The sequence below is a fragment of the Condylura cristata genome, unplaced genomic scaffold, assembly GCF_000260355.1.
Source record: "Condylura cristata isolate star-nosed mole 26May11 unplaced genomic scaffold, ConCri1.0 scaffold00008, whole genome shotgun sequence".
Lineage (NCBI taxonomy): Eukaryota > Metazoa > Chordata > Mammalia > Eulipotyphla > Talpidae > Condylura > Condylura cristata.
Genome location: NW_004567109.1, coordinates 5607126 through 5632083, shown reverse-complemented (window position 1 = coordinate 5632083; position 24958 = coordinate 5607126). Strand labels below are relative to the sequence as shown.

The following is a 24958-nucleotide window of genomic DNA, read 5'->3' as shown; positions in this document are numbered from 1 at the left end:
GTGAGTGGGTGAGTGGGTGAGTGAGTGAACGAGTGGGTGAGTGAGTGAGTGAGTGGGTGAGTGAACGAGTGGGTGAGTTGATGAGTGGGTGGGTGGGTGAGTGAGTGAATGAGTGATTGGGTGGGTGAGTGAGTGGGTGAGTGGGTGAGTGAGTGAATGAGTGGGTGAGTGAGTGAGTGAGAGAATGAGTGAGTGAGTGAGTGAGTGAACGAGTGGGTGAGTGGGTGAGTGGGTGAGTGGGTGAACGAGTGAGTGGGTGGGTGAGTGGGTGGGCGAGTGGGTGGGCGAGTGAGTGAGTGAGTGAGTGAGCGAGTGAGCGAGTGAGCGAGTGTGTGACTCTCAGAAAGTGCCAGTGACTGAGTCAGCCAGTGAAGGAGTGAGTGGATGACAGCGTGAATGGACGCGTGCGGGGTGAGCAAGGGAGGGGCGAGGCAGCGTGCTTGGCGGTGCAGGGGGAGCACGGGCCGGCGCCCACCTCGTTGATCCAGTCGATGTAGGCAGACACGCGGGTGAAGACGGTGGGCTTCTTGCGGGTGTTGCAGCCCAGCCCGGAGCCGAAGCTCACGATGCCGCGCACCTCCCAGGAGCCGTTGGCGGCCTGGCAGTTCAGCGGGCCGCCGGAGTCCCCCTGCGAACGGGCGCGGTCAGCCGGCCGGCCAGGGCCGCCTGTCCGTGACTGGGGGGTACCTTGGCCCCCAAGCTACCCCCTCGGGCTCCTCGACTGGGAGGCGGGGGGTGCCAGCCTAGCTGCTTGCTGTGTGATCTTCGTGGTGATGACCCTCTCTGGGCCTCGTGAGCTGCCCGGCGAGCAGGGGAGGCTGGGAGGCAGATCGGACACCGGGGCAGCGAGGCGGGGCGGGGGAGAGGGCTGTGGTTTTGCGGTCAGGGTACCCCGGCCTGTCGCAGATGCCCCTGGATTCCTGCCAGACTCCCTCTGTCCTCCGTGCCCCTGGCTCAGGGGCAGAGACTGCACACGAGTCCCTCCTGAGCTTGCTGGGCTCAGTCCTCCAGCAGCCCTGCGCTCGGGGTATCTCCGTCATGGAAGGGGAAAGCGGAGGTTCAGAGAGGTCCCCCAGCCTGCCCACCATCACGCAGCTGCCACGTGGAGGGCCAAGGGCTGGCCCAGATGCTTGAGCTCCAGTTCCTCGTTCCTGCCGCAGTGCCCGGGGGAAGGGCGGCCGTGACAAGCGCCCCCTGAGGCACAACTGGGGCCCAGGGGTCCTCCAGGGAAAGGGCGCTCCTGCGGGTCTCCGCGGCCCCCTCCCTCCGCGGCCGGCCTGCCGCCCCCTCCACTCGGCCGCGGGACACTCACGTTGCAAGCTGAGATGACGCCGTCACCGCCGGCACACACCATGGTGTCCCTGACCATGGCGCCCCACCAGTCGCTCTGGGTGCATGTGGCGTGGTCTACCACAGGCTGCAGGCCCTGCTGCAGCTCGTCAGCAATGGGGCCGTTGGCTGGAGAGGACAGGGTGCTGGCGTCACCCTGGCGGGCCCTGTGCCTGCCTGCCCTGGGCCTTCACGGAGCAGAGCCCGTGGGGGCTGGGAGAGCTTCTGGACTTTGTGGGAAGCCCTCCCAGCCCTCCCCCCAGAGCTGAGCCTCCCAGCTTGAGGGGGACCTTTGAGGGTGGGGAAAGGGCGCAGGCGCCAGGCGGGGTTCAGGGAAAGCCCTCGAGGAGTAGCCCCTGAGCTGAGTTCCCTAATTTGGGCCCTGGGGTTATGATAGACTTTAAAAAAAAAAGTTTATTTTTACATATTTGTGCGCATTTTTCCATCTCAGTTGCAATCCCCTTGGGTTTCCCATCACCAAGTCACCCGTGTGCCATGTGACGGACTTCTATCCTCCTAGGGCTCTCTCGGGCTTTGGCGTCCCTCGTGACACCCACGGGTCTCTCCCTCCCCAAGACATTTCACGTATTGATCCATGTTTCCCACTAAACCTGTAGTTTCACTGATTGGCATTTAACCTTTTAATTCAGCTGGAATGTGCTTGGGCCTGTGACAGGCCATCAGATCGAATCCTTCACTCCCACACGGTTTGCCGAGTTTCTTTCAGGCCCATTTTTGAAGGTGTCCAGCACTTGGCAATTCCTAGTCCAGTCCATCCCGACAATGCCCTTACAGAGCCCTCATTAGCATGTGCTTAATAAATACCAGCTGATATTATTACAAAGTTTAAAAAGGCTGAAGTGGAGGCAGGGTGGGGGTGTGGGGAGACCCCCCACCTCCATGCTCCAGGCAGCACTTACTCCAGAGGCGCCCCCAGCCGGTGACGTAACAGGAGTAGTCCTGGGGCAGCACAGTCCCCTCCTGGGGCAGGCAGGCCAGCTGGATGGTGTCACTCAGCTCCACGTGGTCCGCCAGCTTGATGAGGGCGATGTCGTTGCTGGAATCCAGAGCAGAGGCCGTGAGGGGGCAGGAAGGCCCCCCCCATGCTGGGAGGCCCCTGGGAGTTGGGGGTAGGGCCTAGGGGCCAGGGTCCCTCAAAGGCACCCTGCCGGATGACAGCAGGTCCACCTCTGACTCCATCCCGATCCCCTCTGGATGTGGCTGCTGTACGAGTCTGCACATCACAGCCAGGAGCTGTGCATTTCTGGATTAGCCAGACAGGAAGCTGAAGTGATCGGGAAATTATCACAATGGAAGAGGGACACCTCTTTTATCGGTGTTTGTTTTCAAGGCAGCAGGACGACCGCTGGCCACCCAGGCAGACCCGGTTAGAGTTCTGGTTCCGCCGTGACCTGGGTCTTGGTCCTTAACCCTGACTCTCATTACCCTTGGGGCTGTGGTGAGGATGACTGAAAGCACCGGCAAGCAGTCAAGGTGACGCCTCCCCCCCCCACCGCTGAGGCTTCAGGCGAGACCCTGTGGGGGCCATGTGCTCTTGACCCCCTTCCTCTGACCGTGGCCGTGGAGTGGGAGGGCTGTCTGGTTCTACTTAGCCATTTTGTCTCCGGGGTTCACCTGTTGGCCGTCAGGGTAAGGAGGGGCCTGGGGTGGGGGGTGGGGGGTGACGGGCAGCTCTGCCTCCTTGGCTGTGGGGCTGGGCACTTACCGCACCAGGAAGGAGTTCCACTTTTCGTGGACATGGATGGTGTCCACGTCCATGTACACGGAGCCTTCCTCATCGTCCACCACCAGGTTGTTCTTCCCCAGGGCCACGCGGTAGGTCAAAGTGTTGCTGAAGGAGGAAGGGACCGGTCAGGCCAGGGTGGCTTCCTGCTCCCGCCAGACAGTGGGGCAGAGAGGTGGCCCAGCCCTGCATCATCGTGGGGATCGCCTGGGGGTGGGCGTGTCCCTCCCCACTGACCCTCCGGGGCGAGGATCCTAGCCTTAGAGGCAGGTCCACTTTGCCGTCTGGTGGGTAGCTTTGGGCCTCGGTTCCTAGACTGGTAAGGCAGAACTCACGCCCCGGGGCTGCTGCAAGAATAATCCAGTCCAGCCTTGTTGCCTCTGGCCTGTAGCTGCCACCTAACCGCCTCCCTGCCCTCCCCTGGCCTCCTTCCCCAAGCCAGCTCTTTCACAATAGAGTCATCTTTCCCAGCTGCAGTCTTGTTTCACTGCTCCAGGTTAGAGGTTTACGGGCTGAGCGGTCTGTTCTGTCTTCTGCTGGACACAAGCTCTGTCCTCTCTCTGTGTCCCCTCCCGGGCACACAGTAGGGACACGATCAGTGCTCGTGGAAAGCCGCCATGAACACCTGAGTTGCTGCATGCCGGGGGCTTATTAATAGCCCAGTGCCTCGAGCGTGTCGGAGGTGCTGAATAGAAGCAGCTTTGAGTCTCCCAGCCCAGGACAGTGGGGTTTTCTCCCTCATCACCTGATGCAGTGGGCAGCTGTCAGGACGAAGTTGCTGGCAATCAGGGTCCCACCACATGTGTGCCTCCAGGTGCCGTCCCTCAGGTACTGGAGGGAGATCTGGGGGGAGGGAAGGGCGTGCTCAGCCCTGGGATCTCTCCCCATTACCTTCTCTGTCCACCTCCCAACCTGCAGCAGTACACTTACCTGCCAGGGCCAGCTGTGGGGCCGGGCATTTTCTCCTCCCACCACTCGGGCAGCGAGGTTGGGCAGGAAGCTGGGAACCCCGCAGCTGGTGGCTGGGGGAGACAGGGGAGCAGAGAAAATGGAGCTATTAATAGACTCTGGTCCTGAAAATTGTTGTGAGGACCAGTTAGTTCCTGCATATAAAGGGCTTAAGACATGGGAGCTGCCATTATGATTGTGATTATGATTACTACTGCTGTTGTTGTTGTTAGCGGGAAGGACTCCTAATCAAATGCTCTCTTGTGCCAAAAGGGCCATGGCCTTTAGCGGGGTGAAGTAGCTTGTCTCGGTCTCACTGAGAGTGAGCGGCATTCAAGCCAAGCTCTCCGACTCCCAATCTGGGAGAAGGCCACCAGAATGGGGGAAACAAAGTGTCCCAAGGGAGTGAGGCTGATACTGAGAAAGTCAGGCCTGGCGGCCCCTGGAGCGAGCCCAGGACCAGGCATCTTCCTTGTCCCAGGCCCAGCCAGGCGCTTTCTACAGCCTGGCTCCCAGCCTCACCGGGGGGCTCAGAGCCCCAGCTACAGGCTTGGAAGGGGGGCTGCTCAGTGGGCCAGCGGCTCATCTGATGCCCGGCTTGCCAGTGGTCCCTGGACCTACTTTGGACCCCAAATCTCCTTTCTTGGAGCCCTGGAGGGGAGAAAGCCCTTGTGTGACCCCCTGTGTCCCCAGGAGGCCAGGTCACGCTCACGGGCCCGTGGCTGCAGCTGGTGCCTGACCCCCACTCACCACAGGCCAGGAGGGCGGCAAGGACGGTGAAACGCAGCATGGTGACAGTGCTTGGGGCTGAGTTCCTGGGGCTTCGGCCCCCGCAGGGGAGCACTTATAGGCGGGCGGGAGTGTGGGGCCACCTGGTCAAGGCTGAGCCTCCCCTTGGGGAGAAACCTGTTCTGATAAGGCCCTTTCCCTGACCTTGGGTGGTTACTGTTTAATTGGGGCGAGGAAGGGGCTGGATCAGAGGCATGAAATTCTCAACTTTCCAAGGTGGAGAGATTCCGAGGCTGGCAGGTTTTCTGCGGTCCCCACCACTCCACTCGGCGTGTGATCTCATTTTCTCTCCCTAACTCATCCTTCTGAGTTCTCATTTATTGGGCACCTGCCATGTGCCCGGCACCATGCCCCACGCTCCTTGCCACACTTAAGTCTAACCTGAAGGAGACACGTATCTTGGGGGTCACTGGGGTGTTGTCTGGACCGTCAGGTGCATCCTTGAGAATCAACATAGCTCCTGTATTAAGTTCACCACCGAAGCCCAGGGCTGTCTGCTTGGTTCCACTAGACCTCATCCCCTCCGGGTCTATATTGTTGCTGCAAATGGCAGGACTTCATCTTTATTTATTTATTTTCTTTTATTCTTTTTATTCTGCATCAAAACTGGGGCGCAAGCCAGAGCTATGTGTGTGGGGTGAGAGGATTCCCCAGAAACAGAGTGGGGAGCAGAACAGGCAGATTGACTGAGATCCACTGCAGAGGGGAGCAGCGGGGAGACAGGAGAGGTCTGCTGCGCCCTGGGGGTCACTCCCTGGCCGGGGCTCAAACTCAGGCCATAGATGATAGTGCTGAGACTTAACTTCTAGACCACCAGGGAGGCCCTCATGTTTATATAGATATTTTGAGCTGAGTGCTATTCCAGTGTGTGTGTATACCCCATCTTTATTCACCTGGGCATGGACATGTAGGTTGTTTCTAGCTCTGGCTATTGTAAATCATGCTGCCGTGAACATGGGGGGTGCAGGTATCTCCTTGAATTTGTGTGTTTGTGCTTTTCAGGCAAATAACCTGAAGAGGGAATAATTGGTCGTGCACAATTTCTGTTCTGGAAATCTCCCTGTTGCTTTCCATAATGACCACACCAATGTACAGTCCACCGACTCTCCACATCCTCGCCCACACTTGCTCTTTCCTGGAAGTAGACACACCTGCCCCCTTGCCCAGAGGCTCAGTGACCATCCAGGCCACCCAGCCCAGCTACAGCAGAACCAGGATTTGAAGTCGCTGTTTCAAGCGCCCACCAGGGGCTCCACTCGCTTCCTTGCTGTTTTCTCCCTCACTTCACTCACACTGTTTGACCTTGGGGCATTTCCTGCTCTCCTGCACCTCCTCCCTGCTGCGGCTGGAGGCTGAGACGCAGGCAGACAGGGGCCAAGCACTGGTTGGTCAGTCTTCCCCGGTGCCAGCTACCTGTCTCCCCACCTCTTAAATGGGCAGATTTGACCAGATGGACACTGAGGCTGCTTTCTGTTCCAGATTCCACATGGAACTTGCATGTGAAGGCCAAGTGTGGGACTAGGTGGGGACCCAGAATGCTGTGTGTGCCTGGGAGTTCTGCCCAGACCCAGGTCATTTGGGGTTAGCCAGTTGGTTTAACCTCAAGGCCTGACTTCAGCTGGGTGGGTAGAACCTTGTTTCTTTTCCTTTCTACTCATTAGACGTCTGCCTGGAAGTCGTTTTCTGAGCTGGGTGCACAGGTCACCTTAGGAATTATTTCCCAGTAAAGATATTCAGAACACTATATATCCTGCTGTTCATGGTGGTTAGGCAGGGGTGAAGGAGGTTTCCAACTTATGTATCGTATGCAAGTTAAATCTTTTAAATAATAAGTCTGCATTATTTTGCTGATGTAAAGTTTTGATTAAGAAAAACCCAGAGAGGGCTCTCCCTGGTGGTGCATTGGGTTAGCATCACATTATGAAGCTCTCTGAAGCCATTGCAGCGTGAGTTCGATTCCTGGCCAGGGAGCTGACCCACATGGTGCAGCAGACCTCTTCTGACCCGCCCACTACCATCTTCAGAGGTGTACTTTGTCGATCTGCCTCTTCTGCTCCCCACTCCGTCTCTGGTGAATCCTCTCACCTACCACACCTCTGGCCTGTACCCCAGTTATGTAAGCATAGATAAATCTTAAAAAAAAAAAAAAAGAAGGAAAACCTAGAGAAACAGGGAGTATGAGTTCTGACCTGCCGTGTTGACTTTGGACCCCAAAAAGAGGGTGTCTGGGGGGATCTTGGGATGCTAGAAATTTCGGTTGCATTCTAGAGTCTGGTCTTGCCAGAAGGGTCATAGCTACTACACAATCTGGCCCAGACCTGAGTCTCTTTTTTTCCCTTAAACATTTATTTATTTATGCATACAGAACTGGGGTACAGGACAGAGGTGCAAGGAGTGAGAGGGTTCACCAGAGATAGAGTGGGGAGCAGAATAGGCAGATCGATGAAGCACACTGCTGAGGGGAGCAGCGGGCGGGTCAGGGGAGGTCTGCCGCGCCATGTGGGTCATCTCTGGGGCCGGAGATTGAACTCGCACTGAAGCGGCTGAGGCCAGCTTGCGGTGCTGCGCTTTAACCCGCTGCGCCACCAGGGAGGGACCCCTAAGGCTCTTGATCACCAACTGCGAAGCGTCACCCTGGCTTGGGGACTGACGTTGTCATCAGCGATATGGTCACCTGAGCCAGGTGACAGGTTTCAGAGTTCTGCAAGGTTGTGAGGCAAGGAACGATACAGAGTGACTTGCTGGATAGTCCAGAACTTGGCCAACCTCAGTTTCTTCTTGTACAACCTGGAAAAATGACCAACTGACGTTTAGTTGGGGATGTGTGACACAGCGCTTTCTTAGCACCCATGTGAGTCGCTGGCACATGCCTGTAGGTATACAGGGACAGACAGACAGATGGCAGCTCTGTGGCCACAGACCTGCCCACCAGTGTCAGTCATGTCAAGTGTCTAGCTACATGTTCACACAAGCAGAGCCATGGGCCACACATTCGGACATGTACCGAGAGCACAAATAGTCATGAAGGCCCAGGGGCATGGTGCCAGCCACCACAGGAGGAACCGTCCGTTTTTCCTTTTTTTGGAATGTCCAGAGAGAAACTGTCCTTTCTCGGAGGGCGATGCAGACTGTATCGTTTAGGGGAACTTTCTCATCCCAGGTGGCTCCCTACCTGTCAGGTAGCACCAAAAGACTGTACTTGGAGAAAGCTGAGGTCACCTTAGTCTGCTTCGGGTGCTGAAGATGGGATGTCAAGTGCATGGCCTAGGGCTGGCCATTGTCCTGAGGGAGGGGACCCCCAGAGCTCTGACTGCCCAGCTGTGTGACCTTGTACTGACTGCTCACCCTCTCTGTGCTCCCATGCGCTCTCTGTATCATGGTACTGGTGGACACTGGCGTTTGCCATTGTCACTCTTGCGTTACTATTTGGTTCTTATGAGAAAGCTAAGGCCAGACTGTCATGGGGCTTTTGCCTTTGTGGGTCCCTTTTTCCTTCAAAAATTATTAAACTTATATTGCATGGCTATAAAGGCTGATGGGTTATATTTACTTTTTCTTGTTGATTTGAAAAGGAACCAAAGCATTTGTATGGCCCTAAAGATATCTCGGGCTCTGGGCAGAGTCCACTGTACTGATGGGCGATTTGGCTCCGGGCGCGGCCCTGCTCGTGTCAGGTTAGAGGACAGAGTGGCTGAGAGGGACTTTGGGGAATGTTCTGCGGGTCTGCCTGAGCGCTCTTCCTGGCCCTGGAGGGGGTGTGCTCTGTGCTGGGGGGTAGCAAGGGAGAAAGCTGGATGGGCGCATCTGCGCAGAGGTGGGGGCTGCTTCTGGGCTCATGCCTGGCTCGTGCCTGTACCCCCCAGGTGCCCCTAGTCTGATCGAGGGAGCAGCTGGCCAGAGGATGCCACTATGCCACTACTCTAGGGCTCCACTCTGCCCTGGTCACAGTGGGGACGCTTGGATGGTTGATTTTCTGAAGCCCTAGGAGGGAGGGCTTGCTTGTGAATATTTGCAGAAGCGGGGTGGGAGGGGTGGTTTTCCTGTGGTGGGAGGGGATGGAACTTGGACTAACTTGAGGATTTAAAGATGTGACTTTTGCTTGTCCAGACTACAAGGCAGGGACATACCGTGTACGTGGAAGCCATTCACTCATTCATTCACTCACTCACTCATTCATTCACTCACTCACTCATTCATTCACTCACTCACTCACTCATTCATTCACTCACTCACTCATTCATTCATTCACTCACTCATTCATTCACTCACTCATTCATTCATTCATTCAATCTTGCCTCCCACGTTTGCCAAGCACCACTGTGTGCAGCCCCTGTGCCAGGACTGGGGCTACAGAGGTGATAAAACCCTGCTCAGCAAGCACCAGAGTTCGCTGTGGGGGGGGGCGGTCAGGATTCCTTGGAAGGTTCTGGGTCAGGGGCTGGGAGCTCCGGACGAGAAGAGCTTAGTTTCCGGTGGGGGCCTAATGGGGTAAAAGTTAGGAAAAGATTCCTTCTCTCCAGATTCCATACCCACAATGAGCTGAGGACACGAGGGCGTGTGATGAAAGAATCCCATCCATCCTGAGGAGTCCTGTGTGTGCCAGGGCCCGGGCCTGGGAGCTCACAGCCACTAAGGGACATGAAATAACCATGGAAAATAACCCTGGGAGCTTGGTGGAGGCTGGGCCGGGGGCGGGTGCAGTGCAGAAATCAGTGCCAAGGTTGGAGTGGGGGTGGGGCGGGAGCCTGAAAGTGGAACAGGTGTCCCTGACGGCTGGAACGGCTTGTTGCTGGGACAGGACTCTCAAGGGGCAGCTGTTACCCTGGCGAGGCTCACAAAGGGGGCTGGGGGCGGGGAAGGTTTCTTTTCAAAACTAGATGAAAGTCCTGGGGAGTCAGAGAGAGATTTTGGTGTTGGGAACAGGGGCTGGGATGTGTGTGAGGGCGCACTCTTAATCACCTCGGGCCTTCCTTCCTCAGCCCACAACCTCTGCCCGGGCTGGGAGTGGGCTTTTGAGCAGGCCACATCGAGGAGCCTTCACCAGATGAGATCTGTTGCTGGGGGTTCCCCTGGGTCATCCCTGGGGCTGGAGGTCCACACCCACTGCTGGCCAGCTGGGCTGGGGCGGGGAGCCTGCACTAGCCCCTTTACCCCTCGGTTCTGACCCACGTGCACAGACCACCAGGGACTCTGCTGAAGGCCATGCTCCCTGGGTGGCATTCCCTAGGAAATTGCCGTCAAGAAAGCTGCCTTCCCCTGGCAGGGTCTGCAGGAAGCCAGAGAGGGCGGGCATCCAGGCTGCTGTACTACCACTGTCGTCCACCCGGGGGCGGCAGCGTCCAGCCTGATCCCAGACTCCTGCGCGCCCGCTCAGGTTGCAGGTGGGAGAGGGGCGCCCTCTGGAACCACAGGGCAAGGGTGACCCTGGGCCACCCCTGGACTGAACAGATGGGGAGACCGAGCCCCGGGGGAGGCTGATCTGTCTAAAGTCACACAGGAGCACCCTGGCTCTTATCATCCTGCTACCGTAGCTTGTGTGTGTGGTGGAAGTCTTGGGTGTCTGCGTGGGAGAGTCTTGAGGGGGCGCTAAGCTGCATCTGTCCACTTCCCTGTGGCCTAGGTGCTGTTCTCCTGGCCGCCATGCTGTGCGCCAAGGCCCTGTGGAGACACGCCCCCGCTGACCAGGCAGGGTAGCTGGGTGGTTAGGAGCTGGGGCTGAGGGCTCAGCCCGCAGGCTTGCATCCTGCCACCCTGGCTGTGTGCCTCTGGGGCTTTCCAGGCTTCCCCTTTCTCCTCTGGGATTAAAAAGTGCCCCCCACCCCTCCCCCCTCCTGCCCTCCCTGGTTTGTTGGGAGATTAAATGGGTTCGTATGAGTCAATCATGTAGATTCGAGTCTGGGGGTAGCAGGTGTCTCAAGCAACCTGTCCCGTTGGGAAGAGGCGTCTGTTCTCCCCTGCTTCCTACAACGTCCCCCTGCCCCCCCCGGGGACATGGCCCCTGCCTCCTCCTGCCCCTCCCCTGCTAACCAAGAACCACACACACACATAAGAATATACAATTTTATCTTATTTTAGTTAAAAAAAATAATCGTACCACTGAATGAAGAAGTAGCATTTTTGGGGGGAGGGATGAGAAGGGAGGGGGAAAATAAAAAGCAACTAAGCTAAAAGGAAAAAAAAATTATATTCATCTGTATAAACATATCCGCTAAGGCAAACGCAACCCAGGGCCAAGGCTACCCCGCGCGCGGGCCGCTCCTGGCGCCTGCAGATTCTAAGGCCGAAAAAATAAAACCTCTGCAAGTCCACCGGGGTTTGGTGGACTCTAGGGGGCGCTTCACTAAAATACAGGGACAGCGAGTCTCAGAAGCAGATTCTGTCACGACACACTCAAGTTGCGAGGCGGTGGCCGCCCGCTGCGCACCTGGACTGGACGTCACGGTTTCACGACACAGCAAGGACACGGACACGCGCGAGGGCGGGCGGGCGGGCCCCTGGGGGCTGCGTGGGCCCGCGGACCGGGGGGGCGGGGCCCATGCTCCCCGGGGTGGGTGTGGCGGGACAGGTCCCTTCGCTGGTGACAGGCGCGCTGGGGGAGGGGTGGCGAGGGGCCGAGCGCCCAGTCCGCGCAGACCACTGAAAGCACTTCTCACGGCCTCCTGGAGAACCGAGACGGGCTTGGTTCCCTCCTGCCCCGGCCCGGTCTGCGAGCCCCTGGGGCCCCCAGGCTGCTGGTGGCCTCCCCTGCCCATGCTCCCGTGAGGGCGCCTGCAGAATGCGCCCCTGAGGTAGATGGGCAGGGCTGCCCCTTTGCCCAGGGTTTCTCCGCCTACATAGACGCCCCTCCAGGCTGGCCACAAGCGCTGGTGTGCCGCCATTCAGCTCCTCAGCCTCGCAGGGGGCTTCAGGGGCAGGGGCAGTGCAGGAGGTGAGAGGCAGGTGGCTCCTGGGTGGGGGAGAGGGGAAAGGGAGAGGCAGAGGGGTGCAGAGGGGGTGTGCGGGCAGGCACACGGGCAGGGAGCCCCTGGAGCCAGGAGCTGGGTGCAGAACCCCAAGCCGTGCTGGAGCAGGTTGGGGGCGGCCAGGGACCGGACAGGGAGTCGCCAGGCAGGGAGCCAGCTGGTGTCCAGCCTCAGAACAGCGGGCGCGGGAGGGCGGGGCCGCTCGGAGAGGCCCCTCAGCTGGCTCCATCACACATGTGTAGGTGTTAGTGTGGCCCCTGCAGACAGGCCGAGGACGCAGGCTCGCCCGTCAGACTGGGCGCTGGGGCCGGCCGGCCGGTCAGGCCAGGGCCCTGGCTACTTGAACGTGGACTGCAGCTCCTTGAAGGCTGCTTTCCGCTGCTTCATCTCCTCCGCCTGCTTCTTCCTTTCCTCCTGCTCTGCCTTGATCTCCTCCTCGAAGCGGCTGGACACGTTGATGGCCTGGACCTGGGGTGGGGTGGGGGTGAGGTGAGTCAGGCAGGGGGGATCTCTGCCCTGGGCTTTCTTGGGGCTCCCTTCTGCCTCTCACTGGCTCTGCCCCTTGGCCAGGGACTTCGTTCACCTCTCCGAGCCTCAGTTCTTCCACCCGGAGCCTGGGGCTCCTGACCTCACGGAGGAGGTGGACGGAGACCCAGGATCTGAGGGGCTGCATGGACCCTTTAAGGGGAAGCGGGACCTGCTCTCCTGCGGTGCCTGGCCTGGGGACCCCAGCTGCACGCTTTTCTCACGGATGAACCCTGAAACATCCCCTTCACCCGAGAAGCCCAGCAGGAGGGGGAAGCAGCCTGTGGAAGGAATGCTGCTGGCTAAAACGGGAAGAACAGCATGGAAAGGCGGGGCTCTGGGAGGAGGAAGCTGGCGGCAGACTCGGCCTCTGCAGGAGTGTTGCGGAAAGGGCATGCGGCGTTTGCAGGTGGCTCTGGGTCCCCCCTGCTCCCTCCAGGCTGGGGCTGGAGGCGCTAGCATCTCCGAGGCTCCTGGGAGCCAGTGTGGCGTTCTGGTCTGCTTGCTGTCTCCTGGGTCTTCCCGGCAAAGGCCAGTCCTTGGGGGTAGTGGCTGGGCAGCTCAATGTGGCCCCCGTTCCTACAGCCCTCACCCAGCTCTGGAGCAGGGAGAGGAAGAGGAGGCTGGCTGGCCTGCCCCTGCCAGCTCCTGCCCGTGGCCTCAGTAAGGGAAGGGAAGCCCTTGCCACCTGCCCCAGGCTCACCTTGGCTTCAAAGAAGCTCTTGGCCCCCTTGACGCCCTCGGTGGACACGTCTATCTCGGAGAGGCGGGCGAGCACATGCAGCCCGCTGTCCTCCTGCAGCTCCCCGGCCGCCGCCTTGCGGAAGATCAGGAGGAACTGCGGCAGGGAGAAGAGCAGGTGGAGTCAGGAGCGGGGAAGGGGCCGAGACCCCGCCCCCCCAGGCCCTAGCCTCAGGCCACCCATGGAGGCAGGGAGACTGGGAGCACGTGTCTGCGTGTCCCTGCACAGGTCACGTGCCCCTCCCTCCTGGGCCTCAGTTTGCCAGTCTGTGCAGGGGGCTCCACCTCCCCAGTCAGTTTTCATTCTGTGAAATGATGCCAGAGTCCACCTAGGGTCACAGGCTATCTGCTCACTGGGTGAAGGAGGGCATGTCCCTGTCCTCACCTGAGGACCAGGCCCTGTGTCTGTTTAGGGGCCTGGAAGCCTCCGCCCAATGTGGCCATTCACTGGTGGCTGAGCAGTGAAGTGTCACTCAGTGCTAACCGAATCCTTGGGAATCACACCCCAGGGGGAGCGGCGCTCACCTCCCGGAAGCTGAGCTTGCTGTCAAGATCCTCATCCACCTCCTTGATCATGTTTTTCAGGCCCAGGTGGGTCTGAGGGGCTCCAAGTTTCTCCATCATGAGCTTGAGCTCCATCAAGTCGATGAAGCCATCTCGCCCTGCGTCATACCTGTGGGTGCAAAGAGAGGCCTGAGGACACCTCCAAACCTCGCCCCTGCCCACCAGGGCGGCCACAGCCTGAGTGCACCGCCTGCCCCTGCCCACCAGGGCGGCCACAGCCCGAGTGCACCGCCTGCCCCTGCCCACCAGGGCGGCCACAGCCCGAGTGCACAGCCTGAGGTTAGCAGGAACCTCCCGCCAACCAGATGGACGGGACCTCAGCCCGGCAGAGTAGACCTGAGGCCCAGTCTCTGTGGGGTCACCTCTGGGGGCTGGGCGCCCCTCCATGTCAACAGTGCTGACGTTCGGAGCAGCCTGCTGGGCCGGGAAGTGGAAGCCACAGCTTCCCTGTATCAAATGGATGTGGACAGAGGGAGCAAGAACATGGTGTGTGTGGGTGCGGTTCGGGAGGGTGGGCTCTGATGTCAGCACCCCCAGGACCCCTCCAGGACCAGCTGGCTTAAGGGCCCCTCGAGGGACAGCCTGGCGCCATGTCTCCTCAGCTCCTAGGCCCTGCTCTCCTCCCCACCCCCGGGTAGCAGGCTGAGGGTTCTCCACCTCACACTGCAGCACTTGGGCTGCTCACGTGGGGGCCCAGCTGGGTGTCACAGGAGGACGACACCTGTCCTCACCGCGGACCCAGCTCCTCCCAAGTTGAGGTGGTCAAGACTCTCCCAGATGTGGCCAAATGTTCCAGGGGTGAAATCGCTGCCGATGGAGAAGCACTGGGGGAGAGGCTGTGACATGGATGTGGACGGTGCCTCTCCAGGTGACAGAAGGCCCGTCTCCCTCAGCACCCTGTTTTTTTTGGGGGGGTGTAGGCATAGGTGTTGATGTTGGCAAGCTGTTGAGTGAATCAATGACACACACTGAAGAGTGTGAGACCGACCTGCCTGACAAGGGGGGCCGGGTCGGGGCTGAGCCCTGAGCATCACAGGCCAGGGTCAGTGGTCACAAGGGCGGGTCCCCACGAGGCCCCTGGGAGTCGGCCAGGTTGTGTGCAGGGAAGGAGCTGTGTGGGCTGCTGGCGGTGAGTGGCGGGAAAGGTCTGGAACCGTGGCTGGGGAGGTCTCTGCCTGTACACTTCATTCTCTTTCTGCAACCAACCAAGGCCCGGCAGAGACAGAGCTGACGGGCCTCCTGCGTCAGAGCTGGCCGCCCTGGGCTGGGGGGTGCTGCCAGGGTTCTTAGGACACAGAATGGCACAGGGGGCACTGCTCGCCTTGGTCTCCTGGAGGCCTCAGGTTGTCGAAATGGGCCTCTGAACCTCAAGAAGCCTTGAGCTGGCTGGATGACAGTGACACAGGGGGGCTGCGTTCCAGAAGCCTGTGTCCTGGAGGGAGTTGCAAGAAATGGACGCCTTGGGTTTCAGTTCCCACCCTCCGTCCAAGGCATAGGAAGCCCCGCTGCCTCTGGTCATCTAACAGCATGCTGTTCTGAGATCTGTCTTTGTGCTGGGAACATGAAGTTCTTTATTTAACCCTCCTAACAGCCTTTTTATAATGGAGTCTCAGAGAGGTTAAGTGATCTGCCCAAGGTCACACAGCGGTTGGGCTTCCACCCGAGGTCTGTTGGGCTCGGCAACCTGCACATTTGCTGTGCACCCAGCCCCCTGCCTGTCCTAGGGCCGCCAGCAGAACAGAGATGACTGTCTGGAGCGCTGAGCGGCTGAGCATTTGTGTGAGGGGTATAAATAGTTCACGGGCAAGTGAGTCAGTGTTTGGAAGTGATCAGCTCAGGGAGGATGGGTCTCTGGGAATCCTGCAGGGAACATGGGGTCCTGCGGCTGCATCCCTATTGTGGGGAGGGGGTAGGCAAGGCCCTGAGGGTCAGAGGCTCTGTGGGCAGTGGCCAGAGCTGGATGGCAGTGGTGAGAGAGGCACAGCACCCCCCCACACACACACACCGCCCCAGTCCAGTCTCTACCCAGAGCTGGAGAGGCCCTATGGGGGGGCAAGGCAGCAGCCTCTCCTTCCATTCTTGTTTGCCAGTGGGCGGAGGGACAGGCCAGCTGCTGCGGTGACCTGAGGACCCTGGGGCCGGATGGGGACAAGTCACAGGCCCTCAGAGCCTTCAGGAAACAAAACTGCCGCTCTCTGAACGCGAGCTCCTTCTGGCCCATCATCTGCAGCAGTTCCGAAGTGGGGGTCTATGTGAGACTCTGGTAGGAAGGCACCTCGCTTGTGGGGTCCCTGGGAGGACAACTGAGGTCGCATGTCAGCACTTAGCACAGCACCTGGCACAGGTTGCTGGCCCAGAAACGGCAGCTCCAGCCACCGCGAGCCTTAAGGTCACCTCCATGGAGGGCCTACTATGTGCCACGTGTTTTCTCTCGGCCCCTTCTGTGTGTTCGGTCGTCCTGGGGGTTTGGGATTTTTCCTGCAAATGACCACTAGGGAACAGGCCCAGAGATGGGGGCCTGGGTCCTTCCTAGTTCCCGTTCCTACGCCTTCCTCTCCGTCTGCTCACCTGCCCTCCCTCGGCCCTGGCTGTCTGCACCGCTCATTCGGTGGGTGTCTCCACAGCTAGGGTGGCTGTGTTTCGGAGGAAGTGCAGATAAAGTGTCCAAACTTGGACAGAAACTTGTGCTCTGGCTCCCGGCTCTGGCAGCTCCCAGGCCTGTCTGGGCTGCAGCTCAAACCACGGCTTGAACCACCGCCCACATCAATCAAGGGTCAATCAATTACCGGGGCGGGCTCCATCCGGATCCCCAGGGACAACGCGGAGTTGGCAGTGGTGCCAGCGGGTCAGTCACTGAGGGAGGGTGACAGAGGGCAAGGGGGGTGTAGTGGTAGGAGCCAGGGGCCCCGAGGAGGTGACACTTGGGGGCTGTTCCCATGAGGCACCCCCGCCCCAGGGAGTGCACCCCCACCACTGGGGAGCCCTGGGCCCCCAGCCCTGGGCTCCAGGTCACTGACTTGTGTGTGTATCAACCCGGCTGAGGCTGACCTGGGACCAAACCCCAGCACCGGTGTCTGCTGGCTGGGTGACCCTGGCCAAGTCACCTGACCCCGGAACCTCAACACCCCCATTTCCATCAAGGCACTCAAAGGACCCGTCTCAGGACAGCAGCAAAGACTGAAGAGATATCCAAATTGACTCTTCACAGAGTCTGGCCAATGGCGAGCACGTGGGCCGCCCTAACATCATAATGATAACCAGCAGCGCCAACTATTATTGCTAATATCTACCTTTAGGACTAAAGACTAAATGAGATGACAGATATAAAACGCCTAGTGGAGAGTGGATGCTTCAAATCTGCTAATTTCACTATAGTAATAGTAGTAGCTGTTCTATGGAGGTTTGGTGTGCCAGATACTAGATTAACGACTTTGTATATATCAACATTGAGACAATAGTAATAATGATTAAAAAAAAAAAGGCCCACAGCTTCTCCCTGGGCCCTGATCCTGTGAGCATGGCTGGGAGGAAGAGCAGCCTGGAGGGGGTGGGGCAGGGGTGACGGCACCAGGTGACAGCACCCACCCTCCCTTCCCCATTCGCTGTGACTCAAAGACCCGGCTGGTGGGGAGGCCGAAAACAAAGGGGACAAGGGGGGGGTGGACCGTCACTCTGTCCCCAGCTGCATATCCTGCTGGGTCCCTTCTGTCCGTCTGAGGTTGCAGGTGGCTCCGAGGATTCAGGGGAAAGGGGTCAGCACACCGGTCTGTCTAGATACGCCAGCCACTGCTTCATGTCACGTGGGCAGTGGGGCCCAGCATGGGCAGCAGCTGGCCCGGAGTCACACAGCCTGCAGAAGGCTCCTCAAGTCGGGCGTTTCTTCCTCATGCCTGCCTCCCTTCTTTGCTGGACTCACGGAGGGCCTGCCTGGGAGGCCGGCTCCCTCCAGAGCCGGGGAGGCAGCTGCTGGCAGTGTGCCCACATTCTTCCCCGCCTCCCTGTGGACGGTCAGATAAGGAGGGCAGCAGCTGCCCGGGGATCTGGCTGCATGGAGCAGCCTCGCCACCAGGCAGACTTTGCCCCTTTGGGCTGGGCAGGCCCCGCCCAGTTGGTACAGCAGGAGCCGGGGGGTGGGGTGGGGGACAGTGACCGGCTCCCACGGCAGTGCGTGGTGTGGACGACCTGGCCCGGCTCGGCTCGTCCCGCCACACAGTGGTGGCTACGCCACACCAGGGCCCTTGGCATGGGCTCTGCAACCGGTGTGACAAGGACTGTGAGGAGGACAGGAGCCCCGCACAGGGTTCCTGAGTCCCCTGCAGCGGTTCCAGGAGCAAGAGGCTCGGGGCGGAAGACCCTTGGCCAAAGTCACCACTGACTAGGGACCCAAATTCAGGCAGATGGAAACTGGGCTTTAGCTGTGGCGCTCTGTGTGTCCCGACAGCCCCCTGGCCTGCACCAGGGATCAGGCGGGAGGGGACTGGACCGGCTCCTGTCACTGTTTGGGGGGTCTGATCCCTGATGTAGTTTCATGCGGGGTATCTGGGATGCCTCCAAGAAGGGGGAGCTCCTCGGCTTGCCCAAGGCAGCCCAATTTAGCTCTGAAACTGTTCACTAGGAAGTCGTTCCTCAGTTCCTCATGCCAACCCCCACGCCCACCCCCAGTCATGCGGTGCTGTCTAATAGCAGAAAGTGGGGTATCACAACCACTGTCCTGGGGGAACGGGCAGCTGATATAGTAGCTTAGAGGACCCCGACTCTGTCCCTCCTGTTTCCCTCAGGCCTGTGCTGATGGCCCCCCTGAACTTTGGGGTCCCCAGGAAGCAAATAGCTAGAGACGGTGGTGTTCATAGAATGGGGAGTGCCCAGCCCCACCCGGTACGGGTCTCAGCATTCCCGACCCACTGCTGCTCCCCAGCCCATGGGGGAGGCCCCCTGTGGCCTCCAAGGTCATGGCTTGAAGGCTTCTACCTTCTGACGTGTGAAATGGGAAGGCAGGCGCCTTGTTCAGCAGGTTCTGGACAGCAGGAGAAAGCGGGCCTGGCCCCCAGCAGCCAGCCGGCCTGGCCCCGCCCACCTCAGCACGGAGGGAGGGTACAGGTGCCACCCACAGGCTGGCTGAACATTGCTCAGCAGAGTCACCAGTTCCCGCACACCCCCACCTCCTGACTCAAGTGGGGAAAGCCCCGTAGCTCCCCACTTCCTCTGCATCTATCTTCGGAATCTGACACTTCTGCTGGCCTGCGTCAGCTGGGGGGAGGGGTGCCGAGGGCATCTGGGGGACAGGTGGGGGGCTGAACACCCTCACCTCTGGGCTCACAGCCCGGGGGGGGGGGGGGGGAAGGCATTTCCCCACTTAGTCTCAGCAGCGGTTCCCGAGCTGCCTCCTTCCCTGTCTGCTCTTAATCATAATTACGTTGTAATGGGATTATATAGAACATTCACGGGTGGCCAACATCACCAGCGTTTCTGATTTCAACCTTCCCTCCGCTGACCTTGTTATAGCCCCTCCATGGACCGCCCCAACTCCAGAACATTCCTCACCTCAACCGCAGTCTCAGGCAGGTGGGGGGAGAGGACTGTGGGGTGCTCAGCACCTCTGAACCTGTACTGTGCCCACCTGGAGAATCTGGTTAAAATGCGGGCTCTGATTCAGTGGCCTGTGGTGGAGTGTGAGCACCTGCATTTCTGAGCGGCTCTGGGTGAAGCAGCCTATTCCACGGGGTCCCCTGGGAGCAGGAGGCGCGGAGCAGACTCAAGTTCAAACGCTGTTCCTAGGAGCTGTGTGATGCACAAGTCCTGTCAACCTCAGAGACCCAGTTTTGTCATCTGTCCAGTGGGTCTCATCTGTCCCCTCTTACAGAATGGGAAAAAAGGACTAGACCGGCCCCTGGACTGGGGCTGGCTCTCTCCTCTGTGGGGAGGGGTATGTGTGGGCCCGGCCTCCAGGTGGGTCCCCGCCTGGCTTGGGAATCCAGAGCCTGGTTTTGGCCTGTTGCACTGGCCTACCTCACAGGGCCTGGTTTTGGCCTTTTTGGCACTGAGCCCCGTTTCTCTGTAGTCCTTGAAAAGCAGAAGTCAGTCAGGAGAAGGCTGCTCGGCAGCCAGACTGAGCTCAGCTGCTAGCGTGTGTAAGGACAGTCCCTGCTGAAGTCACAGAGTGACTCTGCCTCCTCCCAGGGAGGCCTTGCACAAGGGCTCTGATGAAAGAGCCTCTGATGTCCAGGGCCTGGTCTCTGCACTGAGGCCAGCCCCAGGCCAAAGACCCAGAGGGGGTGGAGGAAGGGACACAGGCAGAAAAGCACAGACCAGAAGGGGAACTAAAAGTCTCCAGGAAGAGGGAAGAGAGAAGTGACTTTGACAGAGGGGAAGTAGGAAGAACTGGTCTGGTCTGGACAGCCTCCCTCCCCAGAAAGCAGGCTCCTGGCCGCTGCAGAGTGCAGGGCCAAGCTCATAGGGGCTTGAGAGAGCCCCCTGTCCTCATCAGCCTCCTCTCTGCTGGCGGGTTTTAACCCTGCTTCTGCCACTTACAATAGATAACCGTGGGGTCTGCCTCCGTGTCCTCACCTGGCGATGGGAGTAACAGGGTTCCTGCCTCACTGTGAGGATTAAGTTGAACTCCCCAAATAAGACCACTGGGGGCCTGGGAGCAGCTGCACCAGAGGCTGCAGCCAGGCAGCGGGCGTGGGGGCAGGGTGCTGGCTGTGGAGAGCGCACCCTCATGGAAAGAAAGCACGTTGTCAGCTGGGCGCTGCGCAGAAGACTTATCAGTCCCTTGAGGGCAGTGACTTTAGTCCCGCCATCCTCGGACAACCTGTCTGTTGGGTGGAGGGTCACAGAGCGAGTGGGCTCTGACTTTGAAAAATACACATCTCCCGTTGTGCTCATGGCCCACAGACCAGAGGCAGAGAGAGGTGGGAGGCAGCCGGTGGCCTCTTCACAAGACACTTTTTAAGCTTAATCCTCAGAACTTCACCAGGCAGTTCTTTAGCCCCAGGGAAACTGAGGCTGAGAGAAGCCTAGTGTCCTGTCCACGCCACCCAGCTGGGCAGCGCCAGGGCCCCATTTGCATCCCCCAGAGCTGCTGCTTGTCCTGCCCTTTCCCCAGCTGCCTGCCTTCCCGGCATTAAGTGATAATGAATTCGCTTCCCTGTGTTTTGTTACTTATCAAAGCCATGTGTAGCTGTCAGTCAGGGCGCCTATTCTGCAGGAGGGAAGGAGGGTCCACACGCTGGCCTGCCACTCGGGCCAGGCCTGTGGGGCTGCTCACCCTGTCCGGAGGTGGGCGGTGGACACGGCCCAGGGACTTCCACCAGGGCTGGGGGGAGACGGGAACCCAAGAGCACTGAGTTTGTGCCAGGCACTGAGTTAAGCACTTCATGAAGCCTGGTGAGCCGGGCACTGTTACTCTCTCTGTGCCAGGAAGGGCTGGCACGCGTGCGCTGTGAGTCTGATGAGACACCTGGAGCAGGTGGAGCAGGGCGAGCAGGTGGAGAGGCGGGAGGCAGGGTGGGAAGGGAAGAGGTGTCCAGAGGCGAGGGAAGCCTGCCTTTCTGACGCAAGGGGTCAGGGGACCGAGGCTGGGGACACGGGGCAGGGCAGGGAACTAGGGCACCTTCCTCGGATTCCAGGGCGGGTTCAGGGCGAGGAGGCTGCCTCCGGGAGGTCTTGGTTTACAAAGCCCTGTGGAGTCCTTCCCAGGCTGCTGCCAGCCCAGAAAGGGGCCTCCTCAGGGCACCATCCTCCCCCTTGTTGGGAGGACTCCAGAAGCAGCGCTGGGTGGCTGGGCAGAGAGAGGTGGGGAGTGGGTGGGACTCGCCTGAGGTTGCATGGGGAGGGAGGGAGGGCGAGCGGCTGCCCACACTGGCCGCCCGTGCCTGACACCTCACCAGAGCTCCCAAGTGTCATCTCCCCTCCCCTCACGTGCAGACAGGATGCTCTGGTTCAGTCAGAAAACTTTCCTGTGACCCTAACAATTTACTATACTTTTCTGGGTCCCAGTTTGCTCTTCTGTAAAATGGGGAGAAGGGGTGGGGTCAACCCTTGGGTCTCTCCCAAGTGGAAACTACATAGCTGTGTGAGGTCAGGCATGGGGAGCCCTCATCCATCACCTCCGCTCTCGCTCCCCTGGTCTCTTGCTAACTCTGCCCAGGCCCCCAGGGCGGTACCTGCTGGGTAAACGCTGAATGGATGATCCGGAGGCCCTGGGGGGCAGTTATGGCCTCCAGAGGGTTCAGAACCCCTTGGGAAGTAGAATGTCATTGCCTAATCACCTCTGGGAATCAGCAGCTACAGACTGGCCCTTGCCCTGAAGGACAGACTGAGGCCCAGAGAGGGCCCAAAGGGAACTCCGTGGCAGGAGCCAAGCTGGAAGCCCAGGCTTCCCAGCTCCTGGCTGACAGGAAAGGCCAGCTCCCAGGCCTTTCCCATCTCCTGCTCTTGGCTCTGGTGTATGCTTGGAAGCGTCTGGGTCCCTCCTTCCTGCCCCAGGGTGGCGGTCTTTTAGTAGCCAGGCTGGGAGGCCCTGGCTGCGGTTTCCAGCCCCTGCTTGGGCACAGGAGGCCGCAGCCCACTCGGCCAGCAGAAGCAGAAGGAGGTTTTGTCCTCCACGAGAGCCCGTCTGTTGGCCGCTTACAGCAGGCGCTGGCTGGGCTGGCACAGTGAAGCCTTGTTTCCTTGAATACAAAACCTGCCAGGGGCCCCAGTGGGTACTTCCTTCCCTAGAAGTCCAGCTCCCTGCCCCTTGCAGCCCCTGCCCACTCCCAATGCCAGCAAACAGCAGTGGTGCCAAGAGGTGGCTTGCAGGGGGTTCAGCTCCCCCCACATTTCACCCGACTACCCCTCATCAATCTAACATCCAAAATAGCTTCTGTAGAAAGTGAGCTCGCTCCGGAAATGCAGCTGCGAGGCCATTCCCGAGCCACGCGCCCCTGCCACCCAGGCGGCACCTCCCAAGTCCCCCCTAGGCTGGGTTTCCCCAAAACAGCTTGATTTTTTTTTCTTTCCTGGTAGGGGAGTGGGGGATGCTATGCAGGCCCAGAAGGAGGAGGGATTTGGGGAAAGAACAAACAGGCTGCTGGTGGGCACATGAGGCAGAAAATCCGCCTCGAGCGTGGAAAGGGGTAAGAATGGGGGTGCGTTTCCCATCTGGATGCAGATGTCTGGGACAGGAAACTCAGAAGGGAAGGACAGGGTCTTTGGAGTCAGACCTGGGTTCAAATCCCGACACTGTCATGTTCTAGCTGTCTAGTCCCAGCATGTTCCTCGACTTCTCTTTGCTCAGGTGCTGACACCTCCTGGATGATTACAGTTCCTTGTGCTCTCGGTACAGGGATCTCTGCTACATTTGAATAACCTCGTAGGAACGCCCCAGAGTCAAGTTCCTCAAGCAAGTTCCAGACGGTGAAGCTACACCCAGCCCTGGGCTCAAGGAGCTTTCCGTCTGGCTGGAAACACGGAAGTCCTGACCTGACTGGCCACTGGCTGAGCAGGAAGTTTAGAAAGACTCGCAACTAGGACCCCAGAGTCAAGAGGCAGGCTCCACTGGGCCCAGGGAAGTCCAGGCGGAGGCCTGGGGTGGAGGTCCAGGACTCCGTGCCCTCCCAGGCTGACCCTCAAAGGCTACAAGGATGGGGCTCCCAGCCATACTGATCTGGGAACCAAAACCTCTTGCCCCTCGTCAGGGTCCAGTACAGAAGCTGCTGTAGTGAGAAGTGGACAGGAGTCTTTCTCGAGCAGGACAGTGCCTCCTGCTTGCACCTGGGCAGCTCAACTGCTACGTGGCTGTGTGCTCCACCCCCTGCCCAGCCAGCCTAGCTGGGGCCAGCACCCTGCCTGATGGGGGGCGGGAGAGGCATCCTGACTCCCCTATCCGAGACTCCAGTTGGTCGCAGATGGCTGTTTGTTTTGGAACCTCCAAGTCCCTGGGCTGTTCCCTTTCCGGCAGGCAGCCCAGGTGGAGGGATGGGCAGTCAGAGGTGCGGAAGGGGCCAGAGAGAGGGGCCTTCACACTCCCTGGCACATATGTGCCTGGGGAGGGGGTGTGGCTGGCCAGTCAGCTCCTGCTGGGTGGACCCAGCGATAGACCAGAAGGGGACCCGCACCCCAGTCCCTCTGTAGAGATGAGACAGCCAGGGGTTGAGGTGGGGAGGGCGGGGCCCACGGCCTGGGGTTCCCGTCCAGCTGGCTGCGGACACAGTGCGTGACTACATGGTGTTCGGGCGGGGGTGAGAGCAAGCGGGCGCGTGGGATGGGAGGTGGGGGCTGAGTCCCCGGAGAGGGGAGGCCACTCTGCCCCAAAGCAGGGTGGCGGTGACTGCACAGCTGCTGGGTGGATGTGGGCGGGCGGGCAGGAGGGTGAGAGGAAGGAGGGCAGTGCTGGGGGGGGGGTCCTCCCTAGGGAGCCCTGAGGGTGGAGGATCAGGGCCAGTGGAGCAGGGGTGAAGGGGCAGGGTCTCACCACAGTTTGCTAGAAGATGCTAGATAACAGGGGGTGGGGAGGAGGGGGCTCTGCGCACAGCCTATGTTGAGGGCATGTGAGGTAAGCAGAGGTCATGGAAGGACCCCCGAGGAAGGGCTGCCTGTGAGCTGGGGTGCAGGGAATGGTCACCTCTGTGGAGGTGCTGGGAGTGGGTTGTGTGGCATTTTTGATGAGTGTGTGTGGGGTGGGGGTGGGGAATTCGAATAGCTTAGGGGGTGTGTTGGGGGGAAAGGGGGGCGACTGGCTCCTCTAGCTGGCTCCTCTAGCTCGGTGTGGGTGAGTGTGGGGTGATAGGGCAGCGACAAGCCCGGGGTCCTAGGCCAGAGACCCAGAGTGCCCAGACCTATGAGTCAGGTGGCAGCGGGGGCTCGCGGCTGGCGTCTCGTGATTATCTGGAGGGGCCTCCGGGTCGCCCCTTCCGGGTGCGCCCCCGCATGAATGGTGCTCTGGGTGCAGCATCACCCAGGGGAGGGGTCGCGTGCCCGGGCCCGGGATCCCCGGGAGCCCGAAACCCGGAGGAGTGGAGGGACCCCAAGCCTCCGGGTTAGGCAGAAGGGGCCGCAGGGTCCCCGCCCTGCGGTATCGGACTTGGGGGGGCTAGGCTGGCGGGGCTGGGGTCCGGGCGGCGCGGGGTCGGGGCTTGGGCTCCGAGGCCGGGTGGCTGGGCAGCCGGGGGTCGGGTCGGGCGGGCACTCACTGTTTGAACATCTTCTCCATGTCCTTGATCTGCTTCCTGGAGAACTCCTTGAACTCGGTGTAGGGGTTGAAGACGCGGCGGCTGGGCGACTGGGGCTCGCCGATGCCCTGGTTGAGGTCGGCGCGCCGCAGCAGCTTGGCGCTCAGCTCGTCGTCCGCGCTGCCCAGCGCCTCGGCCGCCTC

The 24958-nt window shown here is 59.9% G+C and overlaps 2 protein-coding genes across 2 annotated transcripts in view; both read right to left on the bottom strand.

The window, feature by feature from the left end:
• Window positions 1–4811, bottom strand: part of CTRC (chymotrypsin C (caldecrin)) — a 5570-nt gene extending 759 nt beyond the window's left edge. The window contains exons 1-7 of the mRNA XM_004679339.2: window positions 4772–4811; window positions 4004–4095; window positions 3819–3916; window positions 3056–3181; window positions 2250–2386; window positions 1313–1458; window positions 476–628 (exon numbers count right to left, since the gene is read on the bottom strand). Coding sequence (XP_004679396.1) covers window positions 476–628; window positions 1313–1458; window positions 2250–2386; window positions 3056–3181; window positions 3819–3916; window positions 4004–4095; window positions 4772–4811 — 792 coding nt within the window. The remainder of the gene's footprint in view (window positions 1–475; window positions 629–1312; window positions 1459–2249; window positions 2387–3055; window positions 3182–3818; window positions 3917–4003; window positions 4096–4771) is intronic.
• A 6518-nt stretch (window positions 4812–11329) lies between these two features.
• The window catches only part of EFHD2 (EF-hand domain family, member D2), a 14620-nt gene continuing 991 nt past the window's right edge, over window positions 11330–24958 (bottom strand). The window contains exons 2-5 of the mRNA XM_004679338.2: window positions 24777–24955; window positions 13564–13711; window positions 13001–13135; window positions 11330–12240 (exon numbers count right to left, since the gene is read on the bottom strand). Of these exons, the coding sequence (XP_004679395.1) occupies window positions 12109–12240; window positions 13001–13135; window positions 13564–13711; window positions 24777–24955 (594 nt within the window). The 3' untranslated portion in view covers window positions 11330–12108. The remainder of the gene's footprint in view (window positions 12241–13000; window positions 13136–13563; window positions 13712–24776; window positions 24956–24958) is intronic.